Here is a 19,454-nt window from a genome sequence, read left to right on the forward strand (position 1 = left end):
GCTTCCAAATGAAGACACTGTTTCAAAGGAAGAGATTAACAGTATGTAAGGACACTGGTATATTTGATTTTGCACATTTATATCTGTATGGAATCTTACCATTGATCTTTCAGAATATCCAAACAAATGGCCCCAGTGACTGAGCTAATATTAGGATGCCATATTTTGGTGATAAACCGCACCTAGAAGACAATTTTTAAAAACAAAAATTATTATTAAATGAAGTACAGTAAGTACGTGGTTTAAATGGACCATTTCTAATAATATTATAAAGAAATAATAATTCAGGACATATCAAGCTAAAAAACAGAACTAAGACACGTGACACCACTTATTTCAGGAGGTTTCAAGTTTGCAAGGCCTTTTGTTAGACAGAGACTTGCTTTACTCAAAACCCGACTACAGCCCATCTGAGGACAAACTCATCCCAAATTGCTTTCCCGTGCACTGTCCTGCGCACACATCCCAGCATCACACAAAGCTGCTCAGAAATATCCTCCAGCAGTACCACTCTTTCAATGTAACTAGGTGGCCAAACAGACTTAAAACATCCAACACTTTAAATGCTAGAAAGTTCACTTTATTAAAAGTGAAACAAGTCCCTGAACTCTTACCATAAGTATTGAATCTCACTGTTCAGCTAAATTGTTGGTAGCCACATAAGTATTATAAAAATTTCCTTGGTGGATGCTAATGCTTCTACAACCACCCAGTCTTGTTACACATATGCACAAGGCTCTTGAACAAACCAAAACCTAACTAGGTTACAATTACTTTGCTGTCGAAAGGATCTAGACTTACTACACTAAAATAAAGAGTATTCATGCTCACAAAGCATGAAAAAGTCAGGGGTTTTTTTGTTTTGTTTGGTTTTTGTTGTTTTTGTTTTTTCTTTTTTTCTACAGACACTGAGAAAGTTAAAAGCAGCATTTTCTTTTAAAACCCCAACCTGTCCTTTTAAAGGAATATATACATGCCTTTAGAAATTTCTCCTTCATTTTCTTCAAACCTCCTATTTCAGGTTGCATTTTAACTGCCTTCTAGTGACTTTTGACCTGTCTGTTTCTTGTATCTACCTCCTCACCCCAAACTCCTGAGAAACATTTTATGTATAGCACAGGTCTTTCAACTTTTGCCTCCATCGGCAAGCACATCAGTGCAGAGAACACGCTACGTGCCAGGCACTACACCAAAAGGCTGTACATACAGGGCTATAATAAAATCAGTGCCATCATGGTGTATAAATAGGCAAGGCCACAACAGTTCTGCTTTCCGGGACAGAAAATAAGAGACCATGTCAGCTGTGCCACTTATTAACTAGCTCAACTCTTCAAATCACTTTGAAAATGTAAAAAGCCTGTAAATACTAGGTAATTTCTCACAGTGAATGACAGCTAACAATGGCTGTCAAAGCACATACTGAACAAGCCAAAGAAATCTTTCAGACAAAAGGCCAGGCTAGACACAAGCAAAAAGGCCTCCAATTCAAGACTGTAGGCTCCAGAACAAGCAGTGCTACGCTACAGTGCACTGAGCTTCTAACAGCTGTCTGGAAGCTTTGGAAATGGAAACCATCAAGCCCTAAAGCAGCAATTAAACCATGATCCACAGATCCATCTTTCAGAGTGTACACACTGTTTCAGCCCTCCTTGTTTTAGCTCCAGCCAGCACATATGCAGATTAAATAACTGAAACCAACAGATATTTCTTTAAGACTTTCAATGTGTTTCACTCCAGTGTCAAGGAAGACATTCAAAGGACAAGAGCCAAGGAGCTAAGAGCCACTGGCACCTCTCCCTTCTCTTCCCCAGTTCCTTCCCAGTATTACCTACCAGGGTGAAAATAAACAGGATCTAGGACACATTCTTAATTCAAAGACATCTTTCTGACAAACAGAAAATCAATCAAGGAGCTGAGTTAGACATCTCGGGAGTCTGATGATTCATCAGAAAACACAGAAGAAGGGACTAAATTAGGGCACAGGAATATACAGTTGCAGCTGCACATGGCGGGGGAGAACACTGCTCATATTGATCCATTTAGAAGAGAAGTGGACTCACAAATTTAAAGTGCTAGAAAGACACAGTAAAGTTGAAAGGACAATAAGAGGCAAAAAACGTAGGAGTGACTTTACCACAGCCATTTCTCTTGCCTCTCGTCTGTGTGCAGGCTTCATACATTCCTTCAGAGTTGCAGTAAGACCACTGTATTTCTCTATTGGTTCTTCCAACTCACACAACTGTACACCTCACTGTATAATTACTACTAGAAACTGGGTAGGTTAGACACGAGTCAACTAAATATAATTTATGGAGCCCAAGAAATTAAAAGAATCAATCGTATCTATTACGGCATTTCTTCATTAATAGTGAGGGGGAGGGAAGGCAGCCATAATCTCTACATCAAGTAAAACTGCCTGAAAACTATATTTATCTTGCCAATAATAAACCACATGAGGGTCAATAATAAGGCACAAGCTTCTCCCCAGCATCTGCCAGTTTGTACTTTAAGGAATAATTACAGTGCACTTCTGATTGGATACAGCTATGCATCCTGCGTTATTTCTACCTAAAAATGACAGTGGCAATGCCTCTCTAGAGGAGAATAAAAAAAAAATAAAATAAAAAAACAACAAACATGAAAGACAGGTACTACAAAGAGACTACACGCACAAGCAAATGAAAAAGAATAGTCAAAACCAACTTGTTAGCCCATTTTTTTTTAGCCAAAAAAGGGTCTATAGTACCTTAGGAGGATTAAACGGATATGTTTCTGGAATTTTTATCTCTAGTTGATATCTTCCACCTGCAAAAGACAAGAAAAAATTACAAATTAAAAGAAAAGAACATTACTCCAGCTTAGTCTTTCACAACAATAAAGCTTATGTTTCTAAACAGACAGGTTTTTAAGTAATTCAAATTTACTCAGAAGTATTAGCTAGAAGACAACTCTAAATTTCATATACTTTATAAATAAATGCATGTAGAGTCAATCTAACAGTGTCATATTTGATTATACGTAAGAAATACAGATTCTGATTTGTAAGTTTAACGTGTACATTCTCCCATAGTTTCTCATCTCCAACCTTGTAATTGCCATGTTCTATTTTAGTAAAATATATCAAAATGTGAAGTAAATATCCCCTCCGCAACAGATGAAACACAGGTCACAGGAACATTCAAGCTGAACATGGCATATTACACTATTCTGACTTTTTTCTGATACCTTATGCCAATAATTTTTTTCAAATTACACAATTGAAATTAACTGTATTTCATTTTAAACTGTATTTCATTTTAAACTTTCTGGAACTGAAGAATGCTCGACTAAATCACTTAAGAAAAGCTCCCACACTTTGAAATTAAAAAAAAAAAAGGAGGCTCCAGTGATACTTTCACTATGTTCTACTTTACTGTCTGAAGCAGTTACTTCTAATCCAATTCTGCAAACACTTGGACACACTAGTACTATTAATATAGTTTGCAGAATTACAGCATGCAAATAAAGGACAGTATGAGCTTGGCAGACAGATTTACCTTCTACTGCCCTTTTCTAAACATTCTTCATTTGTCTCTCTGTTACAGTATCATTACCTACTCATCTATTTCAATTGTAGTTCTGTTAACTTTCAGGTTTGCTATCAATACTTCTGTCTTTTGGAGCAATCTCAAACTGTCTCTGCTCACTGAAGATCATTTGGCAGGCAGCAGTTTAATAACAAGAAGAACAAAGCCTAACAAGACATACACACCAATTTAGACATCTTATTTTACAGAGACATATAGTATTTCTCCTCACTTGCTACTCCTGTTCTTTCAGAAGGAACCGTTTCCCTCCCTCAATATACTTTGTTACAGTTTATAAATTTCCTTGAATTAAAGCTGAAGTATCTGCAATCTATTTCTCCTTTGGGATTTCAGGAGCAATTGACTCTGCTGCACATCACTCCATACAAAACCAGCTCTCAAGTAGTCTCAATACAGGCAGAAAGATCCATATGCAGGAAAAGAATCTCAAATGAATACTCTGAACATTTCAGTCTCTGGCAGCTCTTTATCTGTGCCAAAACACACCTTAGCAGCTACTAACACCTCTCACTTTCAAAATATGAATCAGTCTAATACACTACACCTCAAACTTGGTTAATAGCAGTTTTGTATTTTCCACTACTTTATACAGCAGTTTGTTTTCACTGCAGTAACTTGAGAAGATTTAACAGAAAATACAGGAGAAGAAAAGCAAATAAATCCAAAATTAAAATAGCTGATGTCTAAGCTCATCGCCTCTCTTACAGGACAGCACAGCCGCAATATTTTTGAAGACAGGTACATCAACAACAGACCTTAACTAACTTTGCTTTTCCTTTTGTCTGAATCGAAGCATAATTCAGCATCATTTTTTTTTCTAAGAAACAGAACGATTACACTGCTCCTGGATTGAAGAAATTCATCAGTCCCTGTATGATTTTACTGTCACACCATTTTGTAAGGTAATATAAAACCTGTCCTAAGTTTTACCATTTCTTCTGCTTACCACTAAAACTTGCCTTTAAAAGACAGACTATTGCAGCTATTCAGCCACTGTTTTTTCTACCTGGAATGTACAAGTTCAAAAGATTTTAAAACTGCAGGGCCTAGCAAGTTGGTAATATTATTTATAAGGTACTGTTGTTGTGTACTGAACTTTGCAGTTAAAAATGCAGGCTTGAAGACTTAAACTGGACAAATCTGTATAATAATTTCCTTAATGACATTTAAAATGCAAATGACTAATGTACCAACTTCTGCATTTCAGTATTTCTGTGGAATTTTTTTTAAAAGGAGTATGCATATGTATGGCTTTTCAACAGCTATTTAATATTTGATATTGAATTAAACAGTAATGGGAGAATATTCCTTCTATACTCCTACTGGAGCATATGTCTCACAAGTTTTAGCTCTTTTCCTTAAAGAAAAACCCTATTATAAATTTTGCAGTTACTGTGGCTCACTTGTGAATTTGGCTTGAAATTAATACTACAGTTACACAAGGTTTAAAAAAACAAAACAAAAAAACCCATAATCTATTGAAAAGCTCTTGAAGCAAGTAAAATCCAACAGACTTTCAAAGGTCCTCTCTCCAAACATAGATGTTCTCCTTTGGGACAGCAAATGTTTTTCAGCTGAAGCTGTGTTTTCCAATATTCTTTTAATTTGATCAAAATGCATTGACACAACTGACAGAAAAAGCTGTAAAATTTGTCCACAATAGATAGCATTTTTCCTCTCAGTCACACTTAAACCAATGTCCTAACATCTCCTATGAAAGAATTCTGCAGCAGCAGTTTGTTTTCAGATGCCTCAAAACTGCAGTCAACAGTAAATATTGCCGTTCTTTCACTTTACAATGGTCCTAGAATTCCCTCCCGGGAACTGTCTGACCTGAACTACTGCACTAATTAACTCTTCTTCATAAAGCACTTACTGCTGTGTCACTGTTCAGACTACAGATGACAGATCAGTCTGTAATTATGCAGTATGCATTACTGCATTAGTCATAAAATCTAAACTACACTCACTGGCAAACCCTTCATAATTACATAAGGGAATAAATGCATAAAACTATGTTACAGAAATATTAACATTCCAAAGTAAATTACTCAAGTGTCAGGAAACACCAGAAATTGGGTTCCCAGTAAGATTCATTTTGCTTCTCGATGCATGTGTCTTCTAGATTAAAGTAAGCTTACTATCACATTACTTTTCCATTAAATCCTTGCCACAATCAAAATACATAATAGTTTTAGCCCCCAAAATGGGGTATTTACTATATCTTCATCACTAAATGTACTCATACGTAAGCAAGCAAGCATATATTCCACATCAACAAATTCTGCACTAAACACATATTGCTGAATTTCATTAGCTGGATACGCTGAATCTGTGAATACACAGTGCTCAGCTTCTGGAATTTTGGTGTAGCTGAATTATCCAGCATCACACAGAACCCAGTTCTGCAGACAGGCATTCAAATCTTTTTACCCTCTTCATGAATCACTATTCAGTTTTTAACTTTTATGACACATGAATACAACTTTCATTTCAAATAACTCCGAATACATTCTCCAAAAAAAGGTCAATTTTATAAGCTATGGTAAGGCTGGCCTGAAGGAGGCGGGGGGAGGGGAGGCAAGCTGTGACAGACCAGCTCACCAGAGGAAGATGAATTCTGCTTGAATGGAAAAACAAACACTAAAACCTTCCAAAACAACACCCTCCCCCCCACCATTCTGATGTTTCCTAGTACCCAATTAGTTAATTTTGCAGCATCTTCACATCTGTATACTTTACAAGACCAGCTATATTTGCAGAAGAACTATTACACTGAACAGTAATCCACTCCCAAAGAGGTCACCAAAACAACTATGTATTTCAGGTTCTCCTTTTAAACTGAAGTCCCATGTTACGACCAGAAGAAATTAGCTTCTTTCCAGACATTACCGTCTGACAACTAAACTCTAGTGGCTGATGAGATGAGGATAGAGACACATGGGTGAAGGGAGGAAGGAGAAAGCCACCATTATTTGTTAGATAGCAGAGGAACTCTGGGACTAAAGTTCTAGAGGGGAGCATCCCTACCATCACAGATGCTCTTACTGTGCTACTCTCTCCCTTCCAGGCTCATTTCCTTTCTCCTCAGCTTCTGACACCTTCTACCCTTGCCCAACATTCTCAAACGTCAACCCCTGGCAGGCTGTTTCCTCACCCTTATCCGCCCTGGGGCCCAGGGGGTGGTGGGCACTGGGGAGACTCCCTGATCTCCAGGCCAGTGCTGCTGCACCAGCAGCTCCCAGCCTGGAGCAGAAACCAGAAGTGATGTCCCCTCCAGTGAAGGCACAACCACCAGATTTTCATTGGTAGCCACCAACACGTTCAAGTGCACTTACGCCTATAAGCTACAAAACTATTTTCTGGTGTTTTCCCCACTTGATGAGAACATATTTTTCAAAATAATGACAAACAGTATGTGTCTGGTCTCTGGACAATACTCAAGTCCCAGTCTTAGTTCCAAAGCATGGAACAACTAGAGCAAGGAAAAACTGGGAAAATTGTTTTCATTTGCAACAAAATGATTTATTTGCCTGTAACTTTCCTTGAGACATTTTTGTTTACTGGAAATTCAAATTCAAATCAAAGTAGATACCTGGCATGGAAAATTTGAATAAAACACTATTTTAAAGTAACCAAATATTAAATAAATAATCCTCATTTATGATCAAGTAACTTCAATAGAAGGTGTAATATATATGGAGCTGGCAGACACATGCAAACAGAAAGTTTACAAGTACCAGCACTATTGAGTAATTTGGTATCTCCAATGAAGTATGTTATATGAGCTTCTGTTAAACCTTCTCTATGTAGTAAGTTATCTTGCTTTTTAGAAACTGAAGAAATGCACAATTACTGATACCAGCTTTCATAAACAAGTTCTACTATAGAGTCCTCCACCCCAGTATAAATTAAATATTGGGACCCATGGATGCTTGAGATTCATCCCAAATTTAATCTGCAATGACATTTCTCCTAGAGATGGAAAAATGCAACAGGTTTTTGAATGACCACCATATTACATCACAGAAATACATGTACTGTTACACCAGATTCTGGAGCTCAGCTTCTTGATGCTTCATGGCTAAGGAGCTTAAACTGTCAAGATGGTAAACAACCAAAAGTCAGCAGCATACCAACTACACTGCACACCTTATACCTGTCAATTAACCTTTGATATGGCATAGTCTGACTTACTGTAGAACAGATCTGTCTTCAGGCAACACAGAAATTCAACTGAAGTATTTTTTCAAGCTTAAAATTTGATTTTTTTTTAAAAAAGGCTATTTTAAGACATGTAGCTCTACATATTTATGCTATAAATTAATTTTACAAACAAAGCATCTCAAGACACAATTCGAAGTGTACAATGATTGCATACACAAAAACATTACTTGCCTTCATATGGTGTGTCCGGAGGTCCTGCTATTTCTCCTCTTAATTCTGTAAAATTCTCATCTACAAGATCTACTTTAATTTGATTTTTGCTCGTCTTAAAAATAAACAGAGAAACAAAGAGTCATGAGTAAACATTTGACATACAAATTTCCCCAAAAAGACAGTATTTTATATTTATATATATTTTTTAAAAACTACTATTCTAAAAATAAATTTTTTTAAATATAGTAACCTAACGTGAATAGCTATCTTCCAGCTGGAATTTTACTTCATTAAAAATAGACTTTTTGCAAAGCATTAGAAATTTAAATCTCATACTATCACTAAAATAAGCAAAGCAACCCAGCAATATAATATCTAAAGCTATATTTTAAAAAGACCATGATCTTTCAATTCAAGTATTAGTTCTACGTATCTTAAACTATAAAACTAAACTGACTGAGTTACACATTTTTTTTCTTGTTTAGAACAGTTTAATTAATAGCAGACATGATTGTCACTTTCACTGGAATACAGAAAGACTTCCCCAAATGGATCACTCATTTTTAACAACATGATGATCTAAACAGAATACTGTAGTCTTGTTTAAGATGATGTTTATCTTAAATATTTAGGCGTAAGGTACAATTTATTTATAACTTGAATTTAATTGTCACCTCCTCAACATTTTCACACCCCATATCAACTTGCCTACAAAACACTGTATTTTGATACTAAAAACCCCATATGTTATCCAGAAACAGATTCTCAGGAGCGTTTAGCCAGCGCCACTTGTTCCATTGAATTTCCCTTCCAAGTCCCGAGAGCAACATTAATGAAATTCATTCAAATCCTCCAGCCAGTAATTTTTTTTTGGGAAACAAAGCAGAATCTCCTTTTAAAAAGACATACCATGAAGTTACTACCTGTTTGTCCATTCTGCTACTTCTGTATGCCATACTCACTGACTGCAACACAGATTTCTTGAATCCTGCATTTCAGTTGTGAGGGTTTTTTTTGTTTTTCAAAGCCTCATAATTTTCTCCAGTATTTTTAAATTGTTACAACTAGTTCTACACCAAAAAGCCCCATGTAGCTGTGCTTCTCTCTCAGAGTAAACCCGGTTGCTGTCAGCTATGAGAGAAGATTTAAGTCAGATAAAGCTGATGGTTTCCATCAACTGGTTCTTGGATCTACCAATGATGTGAACAGTTAAGTTCTTCCCTGAAGAACAGCTGTGAGATTATCTCTCTTTCCTTCCTGTAAATGTTCTATAGATTCAGTTCTGCCCACTGAAGAGGGTGCTCTTCTGACCAGAGATGCTCACAGATAGAAGGCAAAAACAGTTTAAGTAAAAGTTTCACCATGTGAAATACCCTAATTAAAAGTTTCACTAAATTAGTCCTACGGTGACCCAGGAGCTTTTTACGTCGATAGTTACATGCATTTCCCTTTAAAATTTGTGTAAAAGCCCTTCTAACCCACACAAATGCGGCGGCACCTGCAACTGCACGCATGAAGCCAAGTACCGCACTGAAAAACAAAGATTCAACCACACTACAAATTAAGAATGCACCATGCACCTTCAAATATCAAAAGCCAGTATTCAGTAATGGTTCTGTTTTACAAATTCGTAACTATAAAGTATCTTTTGTCTTTAGTCCAGCATCAGATCTTGTGTTGTCTTTCATGACCCTAGCTAAGGCATGAGAGAAAGGAAGTTATTAATAGAACTGATGAAATTATGTTTTTGAATGTATTTTAAATTTATATGAAAAGTAGTAGGAAAGAAAATAATTTGCCTGATTAGAGAGCAAATGGAACAGTTCTCTTTCAAAGCTTTGTTTCCATAATACTGAGCGGCAGAAGATCAGACTGTTCCAGCAAGACAGCCCTCCCCAATAGGTAGGTACCATAAGAAACCCCCTCTCTGAACCCAAATCAATCACAGGCAACACTTTCCTCTTATAAACTTTCCAACCCTCCTTTTAAGTTTTTTGCTCTCACTATTCCAACTGGTAGCTCATTCCACAACATCACAATTGTTAAAAGCTTTCTAAACTACAATTTAGGTAAATTTATAATCTATTTATGCCCACCTGTGACAGCAAGGTTTCCCAGCTTCAACAACTTTCTTTGTATCTCTAGGATTTATTCCCCTCAAATATATGTGGTATTTATACCAATTTCCCTTTTTGGCTTTAATTTTGTTATAAACAAGTTAAGATTTTCATCTCCCCATACTGATTTTTTAAGAATTTCTCAGCTCTACATTCCATGACCTGCATGTGCCAGGAACACCGTTGCACTCACTGAAAATATACCACAACCAGCATAACCCAAGATCAAACTTGCCTTCTTCCGTGGCAGCGTGACACAAGGCTCAGATCAAGGAATGGAGTCCCAGCAAGGCTTCCCAGAGCAGTTTTTTCCCCTTCAGTGGCTGCACCGTGCTTCCTCAGAGGTTCTGTCCATGTGCATCGCCTCTGAGCTCACAAAGCAGCACACTGGTTTAAACAACCACTACAGTTAAGGAGTCACTAAAACTACCTGCTCAGGTAGTCATTCTCAAGGTCTATTCAGGTTCTCCTGCTCTCCCTCTGTCAACTAGTAAGCTCCTCTCAACTTCATCTGGTAAGCTTCCAGGTGACAACAGAAGTTGTTCCTCACAAGTAAACCTGTAGCTTTCCACTCTGAGGACTGAAGCCCTGCAAGAAGGATGAATTTCAATGATATGATCTATGGTTAACCCATGCTGCAACTTGCTTGATTTTCTACTCAGCATTTCACTTTTCTTTAGTGCCCTACACACTGTTGTGTTTGCAGGCTGCATATTTGCCTTCATATTCCACTGCAATTAGTACCAAACTAGCCATTTTTGCACAACAAATCCTTCCCAACTTCATACATTTATTAAAAAACAAACAAGCACCCTATTGCTAAGCCCGGTTTCTTCCAAGAGTCAATGGATCCTGGTCCCCCACATGAGGTGACTGTTTTCACGACTACAGCTATAGTTGTCTCCACATTCCCATCTTCTTTGGACAGAACCTTAAGGAAAAATGGCAGGCTATTTTACACTGGTTCAGTGTAAGGATTAATCTAATTCTGAGTTCAGGCTTAAATTCTACATGTTCCACATATAAGAGATGCATTTTTTATTTACACAGCTGAACAACTTTTTTCATGGTATTCTGATAGACCTTTTGAGGTGTATGTCAGCTTGACCTTGCCAGTTCTTGCTTTTTGCTTCATCCCTAGAGTAATAACTAGTATTTAACTGTGCTGAAGTGATTATTCATCCAATTAAATCTGGAATGTTTTCCTATAATATTTCCCCTTGATAAGGATCACACAGAATAAAATTACTTAATTTAGCAGCTCTAACAGAATAAATCCCTGGCCTCCACCATAATAATCTGTCTCTAAAATGTTACCAAGAGCAGAGTTCTCCAAAAATGTACCTCTGACACTAATGATCTTAGCACAGAGTTTATGAATCAACTTCTGATCTAACAACACAAGTTGATTTTCCAGAAGCAATTATTCTACAAACACCTCATTATGCTTCCATATCAAGTCTGAAGTAGCATCATCTCCTGTTGACTCAGTAACAATTTGGTGACTGAATCACTGGACTAGCAATTCCTGAAATATCTGAGCCATGCCATCACTAACAGCATTTATTTCCATAATCTCAACGAAGGTAAATTCTGTAACAATACCATTCCCACCAGCATTTCTCACCAATGTGAAACACTCCATTGACACCAAAATTCCTTTCTAGGAATCTACAAGCCAAACACTACACCCAGCAGAACTTCCATCATCACATCTGAAAATTATTTTGACCAATATTGACAAAAACATAAGAGAAAGGAGTGGTTACATTAACACCCCTGATATTATGCAATGCATAATGTCATTCCCTCATCTGTATTTCTTCATATTCTACTCAGATTATGCACAGCCTTTTTTCTTTTTAAATGCATTCACTGTTTCACACTGGGGCTCTAGTCAACACATTTGTCATCTTTTAGACCATAACAACTGCCAAGGCTCCTCATGCATTGCTATAGTCATGCTTACACAATTTTATTCTGCCTTGTAGAGATTAAACCCAAGCATGCATGAGGCAGAAAAGCTGGGGAAGATTCATACAAGGCACCTTCATCCATTACAAAAGCCTTATCTCTAAAAAGAAACCCAAAGGAATCAATCCTTCATGAAGAGTCATTCTGTGAGCATCTCCTGAAGACTGAACACTCAACCACATTTATCACAGTAGCTATTGATCGGTAGTATTTTGAATTGTCTTTGCCTGCCTCCTCTTTATACAGTGTAATTCTAGAATATTTTTTTTTAGTTTTATATCTGAGTATCTTCCTTGTATAGAAAGATACACTCCAGCAGAAACTTTGAAGAGTAAGTTCTGCCACTGTGAAGACTATCACACACATCTTCTCCACTTCTACTAAAATCCTTTTAGAGAACAGCCCTGGACCTTGCAATATTACTCTGAGCTGACAACAAGCTCTTCTTTGCATTCACCATGGTCTCCAGGCCCTAACAAGGAGTCCCTCATCAGAGTGCTCTGCCTTCCTCCTGCAGTTAATCCATCCTTTCTCCTGAGCCTTCCATGGCATCTCCTTCTCTCCAATCTGCCTTTTAAAAACTCTTATTTATGTTATTCATGGCTTGTTGCCCTCTTCACTAAGATAAAAAGCAAAAATAGAGCCAAGACAAAACATATCAACATCACAGGAGAATGTTAAGATTATAAGAATTGCACTGTTCTTCTAAACATTTGTTTCCCACATACAAAATAGTATTTACTACATTTAGCAAAAAATTAAATTAAATGTTCCAAGTTCAATCTTGAGGTAAGTCTGCTTCCTGAAGACTGAAGATAGATTATATGACTTTTTTTTTTAGTAGGTATTACAAATGCACTTGAAGTTTCTAGGCTTTACGAAAAGCCTCTAAATTCTACAGTTATTTTGATAAGTAGGCTATCAGGAAAAAAGTAAACCTCAAGTACTCCGTATAAAAATGCCTATTATCAGAGTTGGCAATGTATGGACAGACACTGGCAGGTTTAACAAAAAATGCAGCAGTAACATCAGGGTTTTTTTGGGGTTTGTTTTGTTTGTTTGTTTTAATTAATTACATGGCCAAGAGTTTTTGACATCTATGTTGAAACCGCAAGTGGAAGGGAAAAAAAATGCCCCCTACCCCCGGTTCCCCACACTTCTAAGTCAGTCACGGCCACAAAACACATCATAAACTTAATACTGGATGATGATGGCATACAAAGAAATCTTGAGTGAAGTTATTCTAGAACCAACCAGCTCTACTTACTCCACCATGATATTAATCTTAACATCAGACCTTTGATGTCTGCATAAGAAAACTGGTCTAAAGAAATGTAAAAAGCCACATTCCTCATTCAAGGCCAGGCTGACAGGGCAACACGATCTAGTTGCACATGTCCCTGCTCACTGAAGGGGGATTTGGACTAGATGACCCTTGAAGGTCCCTTCCAACTGAAACTATTCTATGATTCCATGAAATTCTCCACTATGCATCCATTACCATACATACCATGTTTTGAACTGTTGTGGCCAGAACAACAAAGGAAAATAAATAATATCAATATTAATAGCTTCAATTCACAGAATCACAGAATGTTACGGATTGGAAGGGACCTTGAAAGATCATCGGGTCCCATCCCCCCACTAGAGCAGAAACACCTAGAGGAGGTTACACAGAAATGCGTCCAGGTGGGTTTTGAATGTCTCCAGAGAAGGAGACTCCACGACCCCCCTGGGCAGCCTGTTCCACTGCTCTGTTACCCTCACTGAGAAGAAGTTTCTTCTTTCTTAAAAATAATATAATAATGTAAAAATAAATTATTACTTGTATGTTCTAAGTGTAGCTGTCTCACCTTACATATTCAGATATCACGTGCAAAGTTTGTACCAAATGTATCTGGGTAATAATGCTAAGATGGTAAGTAAGGATTCATAAAACCAAAAGACCACCACACACCTGCCCTTCTCCAAGCAAACAAAAAAACCTCCTACTTTAAACAGGATTAGGTTTGGAATTTAAAACCCAATGGTTACTTCCAAATAATTCCGGGCATAAAAAACAAAACCCTGCTATTCCATACAGCAACTCACTATTTGCATTTGTGATTTTATAGGTCCTGTAATGTGATTTTCCTCCATCTTTAGGGGAATATACTTTACATGAGCCAAAGTACTACTATCTTCCATTTCTTTACATTGTTTTTACATAAAGTGACTCAGAAAACTAAAGAAATATATGTGTATATATAAAGAAAACCACACACACAACAGAAAAACCCTAACCTGAAAAGACACACAGGGGTATAGATAAACAAGCCTAGTTGCAATAAAAGCAGCTAAGTATTAAAAATCTGTAACCATTCAGTGCTTTAAGACTAGCAACTTACATATTAAGGAAAAGTTTTAAGTGACAGAAATGTTAAAGAAAGTACATGCCAAGATTTCAGCAAAGATTAAGGAGTAAATTTGAAAAATATCTCCAGAATTTTCTCAACCAATGACAACATCCACTAGCTTGCAAGGGAAGGTGTGCATATAAAACAAAGGTTTTCTATCGCTAATTATTTCCCAATTGCACCAACAAACTGCCTTTTTATCTTTCTTTTAGACAGAATTTTAAAATTATTGCTTAATTCCTCTATGAGGTAAATTAGCAGTAAACACTTTTTAACTTACCTAAAATCTAATCAAAATTTAGTTACTTCTTTAACATAGGTACGAGTTACAAATGTAAAGTAGGTACTTTTGAACATCCAAATATTTTATACTGATGCTTTAAGAACCAATATAATATTTAATAAGCCAAACTAAGATATAAGTAACTTCACCCTAGTCTGAAGCCATGCTCACAAAATTGATCTATGGTAGTTATTAGTATCTCATAAATACTTCTTACCCTCCCCCCATTTTATATTCTACCACAACAGTCCTACTCTACACCAAAATCTGGCATAAACATATCTCAAGAGAGTAATAGAAAAAGACCGTCTGATTGACTATCATAATGAAATCCATAATGCTATTTTTGCAAAAGGCCATGAGTATTCTGAGTCAACATAAGCGTTAGGCAGAAAACTTCAACCTTTCAGTAGCAGAACTTACACCATTAAACAATTATTTAAATTAATGACTTAAAAAGCAAAACCAAATTCATTCTTATCCCATTTACCAACCCCTTGCAAATCTGTGGATAAATATTCAGAGTAATTTTGTTTTGCCGTAATTGCCGCGTTATTTTCTTATACTCTTTTGCTATGATACCGTTAACTCTCTCAACTTAGTCCAAATGATTCAGCTCTCTCCCTATCACTGGCATGCCAGAAAGGGAGGATTCTAACAAAGCTCACCTCTTAGGCTCCAGTCTAAGAAGTCAACCACCAGCCTCTCCTCTTATCTCCATGGCCTTATTTCTGTTCAAACTAATGCTCTACTTTCTCAACCTTTTGCTACCACAGAGTAGCTCAGAATAAGTAGGTTGTATCTGCTTAGCCCAGCCTTCTTCAAGAAACAGGAAAACAGCAAAAAGGCAGGATTTATCCTATTAGAAAGCAAAGCGCAGGACACTGTCCTGCAGCAAACCAGCAAATTCAACTTCAAAAATATTGAGGTTTGTAAAAACATTTATTTTTTTTTCTCCAGTCACAAAGAGCTACCAAAGCAAGAGGGAATAGCTTGACACTTCACAAGTTTTCCTTCAGACTCACTCCAGATTGAAAGAAAAGAATCAAGCACATCTCCAGAGCCCTAAAAAACTGAAGCTTGTTACTACTGAGAAGCAGAAATGTCACATCACCACCACAGTCATGGCTATGAAGCATCCACACTGCACTACCAGTTGAGATGAGCAGATCACATTTGCATAATCAGAGCTCTTGCTGACCTTCAAAGCACAGAGCAGCACTCATCTGTGCAACAAATGTTTGGGGCAGGGCAAGGAGAAGAGAGGAAAATAAAGCACATTCAAGAGCAGTTTTCCTAGATAAGAAACGTTCACTACTAAGAAATGCATTTTCTTAAAATGCTCCCACATTCTTTGACCCTACTCTCAATTTCAGTCTTGAAGTTCTTCCACATTTCACATTCTACTTCATCTCACTGTATTCACACCTATTCCTAGAGTTACGGCTATTTCAGTTAAAAAGTGCAAGATTATTTTTGTGTACTATTTTTTTTCATTTAGTGATCAATATACTATGTTACTAACACATAACTCGTATTTTAGTATACCTAAGGAGCTACAAATATGAATACTGTGAATTCTGCAGTACTGGTAATACACTCAGACTAGTATTTTCTTATTTTTAATAGTTTTACTTCTTAAATGCATCTTGATAAAAAATGTCTTCGAGACTAAACCTGTGCCAACCTTAAAATTCTGTATTATTACACAGGTTTACATACAAACACAATACTGAGAGGTTGTTTGTTTTTCCTGACAGAACACAAAATATCCCAAGTATTTAAAATGTCTTCATTTTGCAAGACTTAGCCCAGAGCATCACCAAGGTATATAAATATCTATTATTGCTAATGTTTAGCTGTTAAAACACCACTCTACCAAAAAATCTAAGAGCCTGTACTTTCATGGCAACTTAAGCCAGTCTAACAGCTGCCACGGTCCTACTTTCCTCCTGGTCCTGGTACAGCTAATGTAAAGGAAGGGGCAGGATTTTGTGCAAGTGTTCACACAACTGCAGAGCAAGCATCTGACTTTAAAATATCTTAGAAAGAAAGTTTTTTCATTTTAACCCAACTCCCTGATCTGATTCATCACAAACATTGCAAGTAAGAGGAGCACAAAACTGGGAAGAGGAAACCAGGGTGCAGGAGGAATGTGACTCTGCTTCTTGGCACTGCCTGAGGACAACTTGAAAGAGTTCTGAAACTTTAATTCTAGTGTCTGTCTGAATAATTTCTGACAAAATCTTTGTGTCAGTGATGAGCACAAAGAAGTGTAACTGACACAGCTACACTGGTATAAGCCCAAAGTGCAGTTATACAATCATTACTTGTCTCACTACAGGATAGTGTGGTTAAACTAGTAAAGCTATGCCACAAAAGCTGTGTACACACCAGCTTGCTTACAGTGCTGTGCTGGTGTAAGGGCTCCAACACAGACATGGGCTATGTCCCATCTTTAAGTATGCAAGACATTTGCAGTACCTAGAAGCATTAATCGTGGTCATGAGTTGCCGGAACCTGAGTGCCACTGAGATACTCAACATCAGAATGTGTGCAGTGCAAGGGACTCCTGTTCTGGATAACCCAGTCCATAGAATCACAGAATGTTAGGGATTGGAAGGGACCTCAAAAGATCATCCAATCCAATTTCCCCTCTGAAGCAGGAACACCTAGATGAGGCTACACAGGTGTGTGTCCAGGTGGGCTTTTTAATGTCTCCAGAGAAGGAGACTCCACAACCTCCCTGGGCAGCCTGTTCCAGTGCTCTGTCACCCTCACTGGGAAGAAGTTCCTTCTCAAATTTAAGTGGAACCTCTTGTGTTCCAGTTTGATCTCATTACCCCTTATCCTACCATTTGTTATCACTGAGAAGAGCCTGGCTCCATCCTCATGACAATCACCCTTTATATATTTATAAATATTCATGTGGTCACCCCTCAGTCTCCTCCAAGCTAAAGAGAACCAGCTCCCTCAGCCTTTCTTCATAAGGGAGATGCTCCATGCCCTTCATCATCTTTGTTGCCCTGTGCTGGACTCTCTCCAGCAGTTCCCTGTCCTTCTTGAACTGAGGGGCCCAGAACTGGACACAATATTCCAGATGTGGTCTCACCAGGGCAGAGTAGAGGGGAAGGAGAACCTCTCTCAATCTACTAACCACTCCCCTTCTAATACACCCCAGGATGCCATTGGCCTTCTTGGCCACAAAGGCCCAGTGCTGGCTCATGGTCATCCTGCTGTCCACCAGGACCCCCAGGTCCCTTTCCCCTACACTGCTCTCTAATAGGTTGTTCCCCAGCTTATACTGGAACCTGGGGTTGTTCCTGCCCAGATGCAAGACTCTACGCTTGCCCTTGTTATATTTCATTAAATTTTTCCCCGCCCAGCTCTCCAGCCTGTCCAGGTCACGCTGGATGGCAGCACAGCCTTCTGGCGTGTCAGCCACTGCTCCCAGCTTGGTGTCATCAGCAAACTTGCTGATAGTACACTCTATTCCCTCATACAAGTCATTGATGAATATATTGAATAGTACTGGCCCCAGTAACGACCCTTGAGGCACTCCACTAGATACAGGCCTCCAACTAGACTCCGCCTCATTGACCATGACTCTCTGGCTTCTTCCCTTCAGCCAGTTCACAGTCCACCTCACTACCTGATCATCCAGACTGCACTTCCTCAGTTTAGCTACAAGGATGCTGTGGGAGACTGTCAAATGCTTTACTGAAGTCAAGGTAGACCACATCCACTGCTCTGCCATCATCCATCCACCTTGTTATGTCCTCATAAAAGTCAATGAGGTTGGTCAAGCACAACTTCCCCTTGGTGAAGCCATGCTGACTGCCCCTAATGACCTTCTTATCCTTGATAGGCCCTGAGAGGGCACCAAGGATAAGTTGTTCCATTAGTTTCCCAGGGATGGAGGTGAGGCTGGCTGGTCTATAGTTACCCAGGTCCTCCTTCTTGCCCTTTTTGAAGCCTGGAGTGACATCTGCTTTCCTCCAGTCCTCAGGCACCTCTCCTGCTTCCCAAGGCTTGGCAAAGATGACGGAGAGTGGTCCAGCAATGACCTCAGCCAGCTCCCTCAGCACCCGTGGGTGCATCCCATCTGGACCCATGGATTTATGGATGTCCGGATTGCCTAACTGCTCCCTAACCCAGTCCTCATCAACCGAGGCAAACTCCTCCATTGTCCTGACTTCCTCTGGGGCCTCAGCGGTACGGGGCTCCTCAGGACAGCTTCTGGCAGAGCAGACAGAGACAAAGAAGGTGTTCAGTAACTCTGCCTTCTCTGTGTTTTCTGTCACCAGGGCACCCACCTCGTTCATCAGTGGGCCTACATTGGCTCTGGTGTTAGTTTCATCTGCCACGTATTTGAAAATGCTCTTCCTGTTGTCCTTGACCCCTCTTGCCAGCTTTAATACTAAGGAGGCCTTAGCTTTCCTAGTTGCCTCCCTACACCCTCTGACAGCAGCCTTATATTCTCCCCAAGTGGCCAGCCCCTCCTTCCATGATCTATAAACTCTCCTCTTCCAATTGAGATTACCCAGCAGCTCCCTGTTTAACCACGCAGGTCTCCTGGTTCCCTTCCTTGACTTCCTACTTGTCAGGATGCTCTGATCTTGTGCCTGATAGAAACAGTTCCTGAACACTAACCAGCTAGTCCCTTTACCTTCAAGCAGCCTTGCCCACAGGATTTCCCTTAGCAATTGTTTGAAAA

The 19,454-nt window shown here is 38.5% G+C and overlaps 1 protein-coding gene across 1 annotated transcript in view; it reads right to left on the reverse strand.

Moving 5' to 3' along the window:
* The window catches only part of UBE2K (ubiquitin conjugating enzyme E2 K), a 42,324-nt gene that overhangs the window by 10,863 nt on the left and 12,007 nt on the right, over positions 1 to 19,454 (reverse strand). The window contains exons 2-4 of the mRNA XM_082050270.1: positions 7,986 to 8,079; positions 2,747 to 2,805; positions 100 to 182 (exon numbers count right to left, since the gene is read on the reverse strand). Coding sequence (XP_081906396.1) covers positions 100 to 182; positions 2,747 to 2,805; positions 7,986 to 8,079 — 236 coding nt within the window. The remainder of the gene's footprint in view (positions 1 to 99; positions 183 to 2,746; positions 2,806 to 7,985; positions 8,080 to 19,454) is intronic.

The sequence above is a fragment of the Streptopelia decaocto genome (genome assembly GCF_964273445.1).
Source record: "Streptopelia decaocto genome assembly, chromosome: 4".
NCBI lineage: Eukaryota > Metazoa > Chordata > Aves > Columbiformes > Columbidae > Streptopelia > Streptopelia decaocto.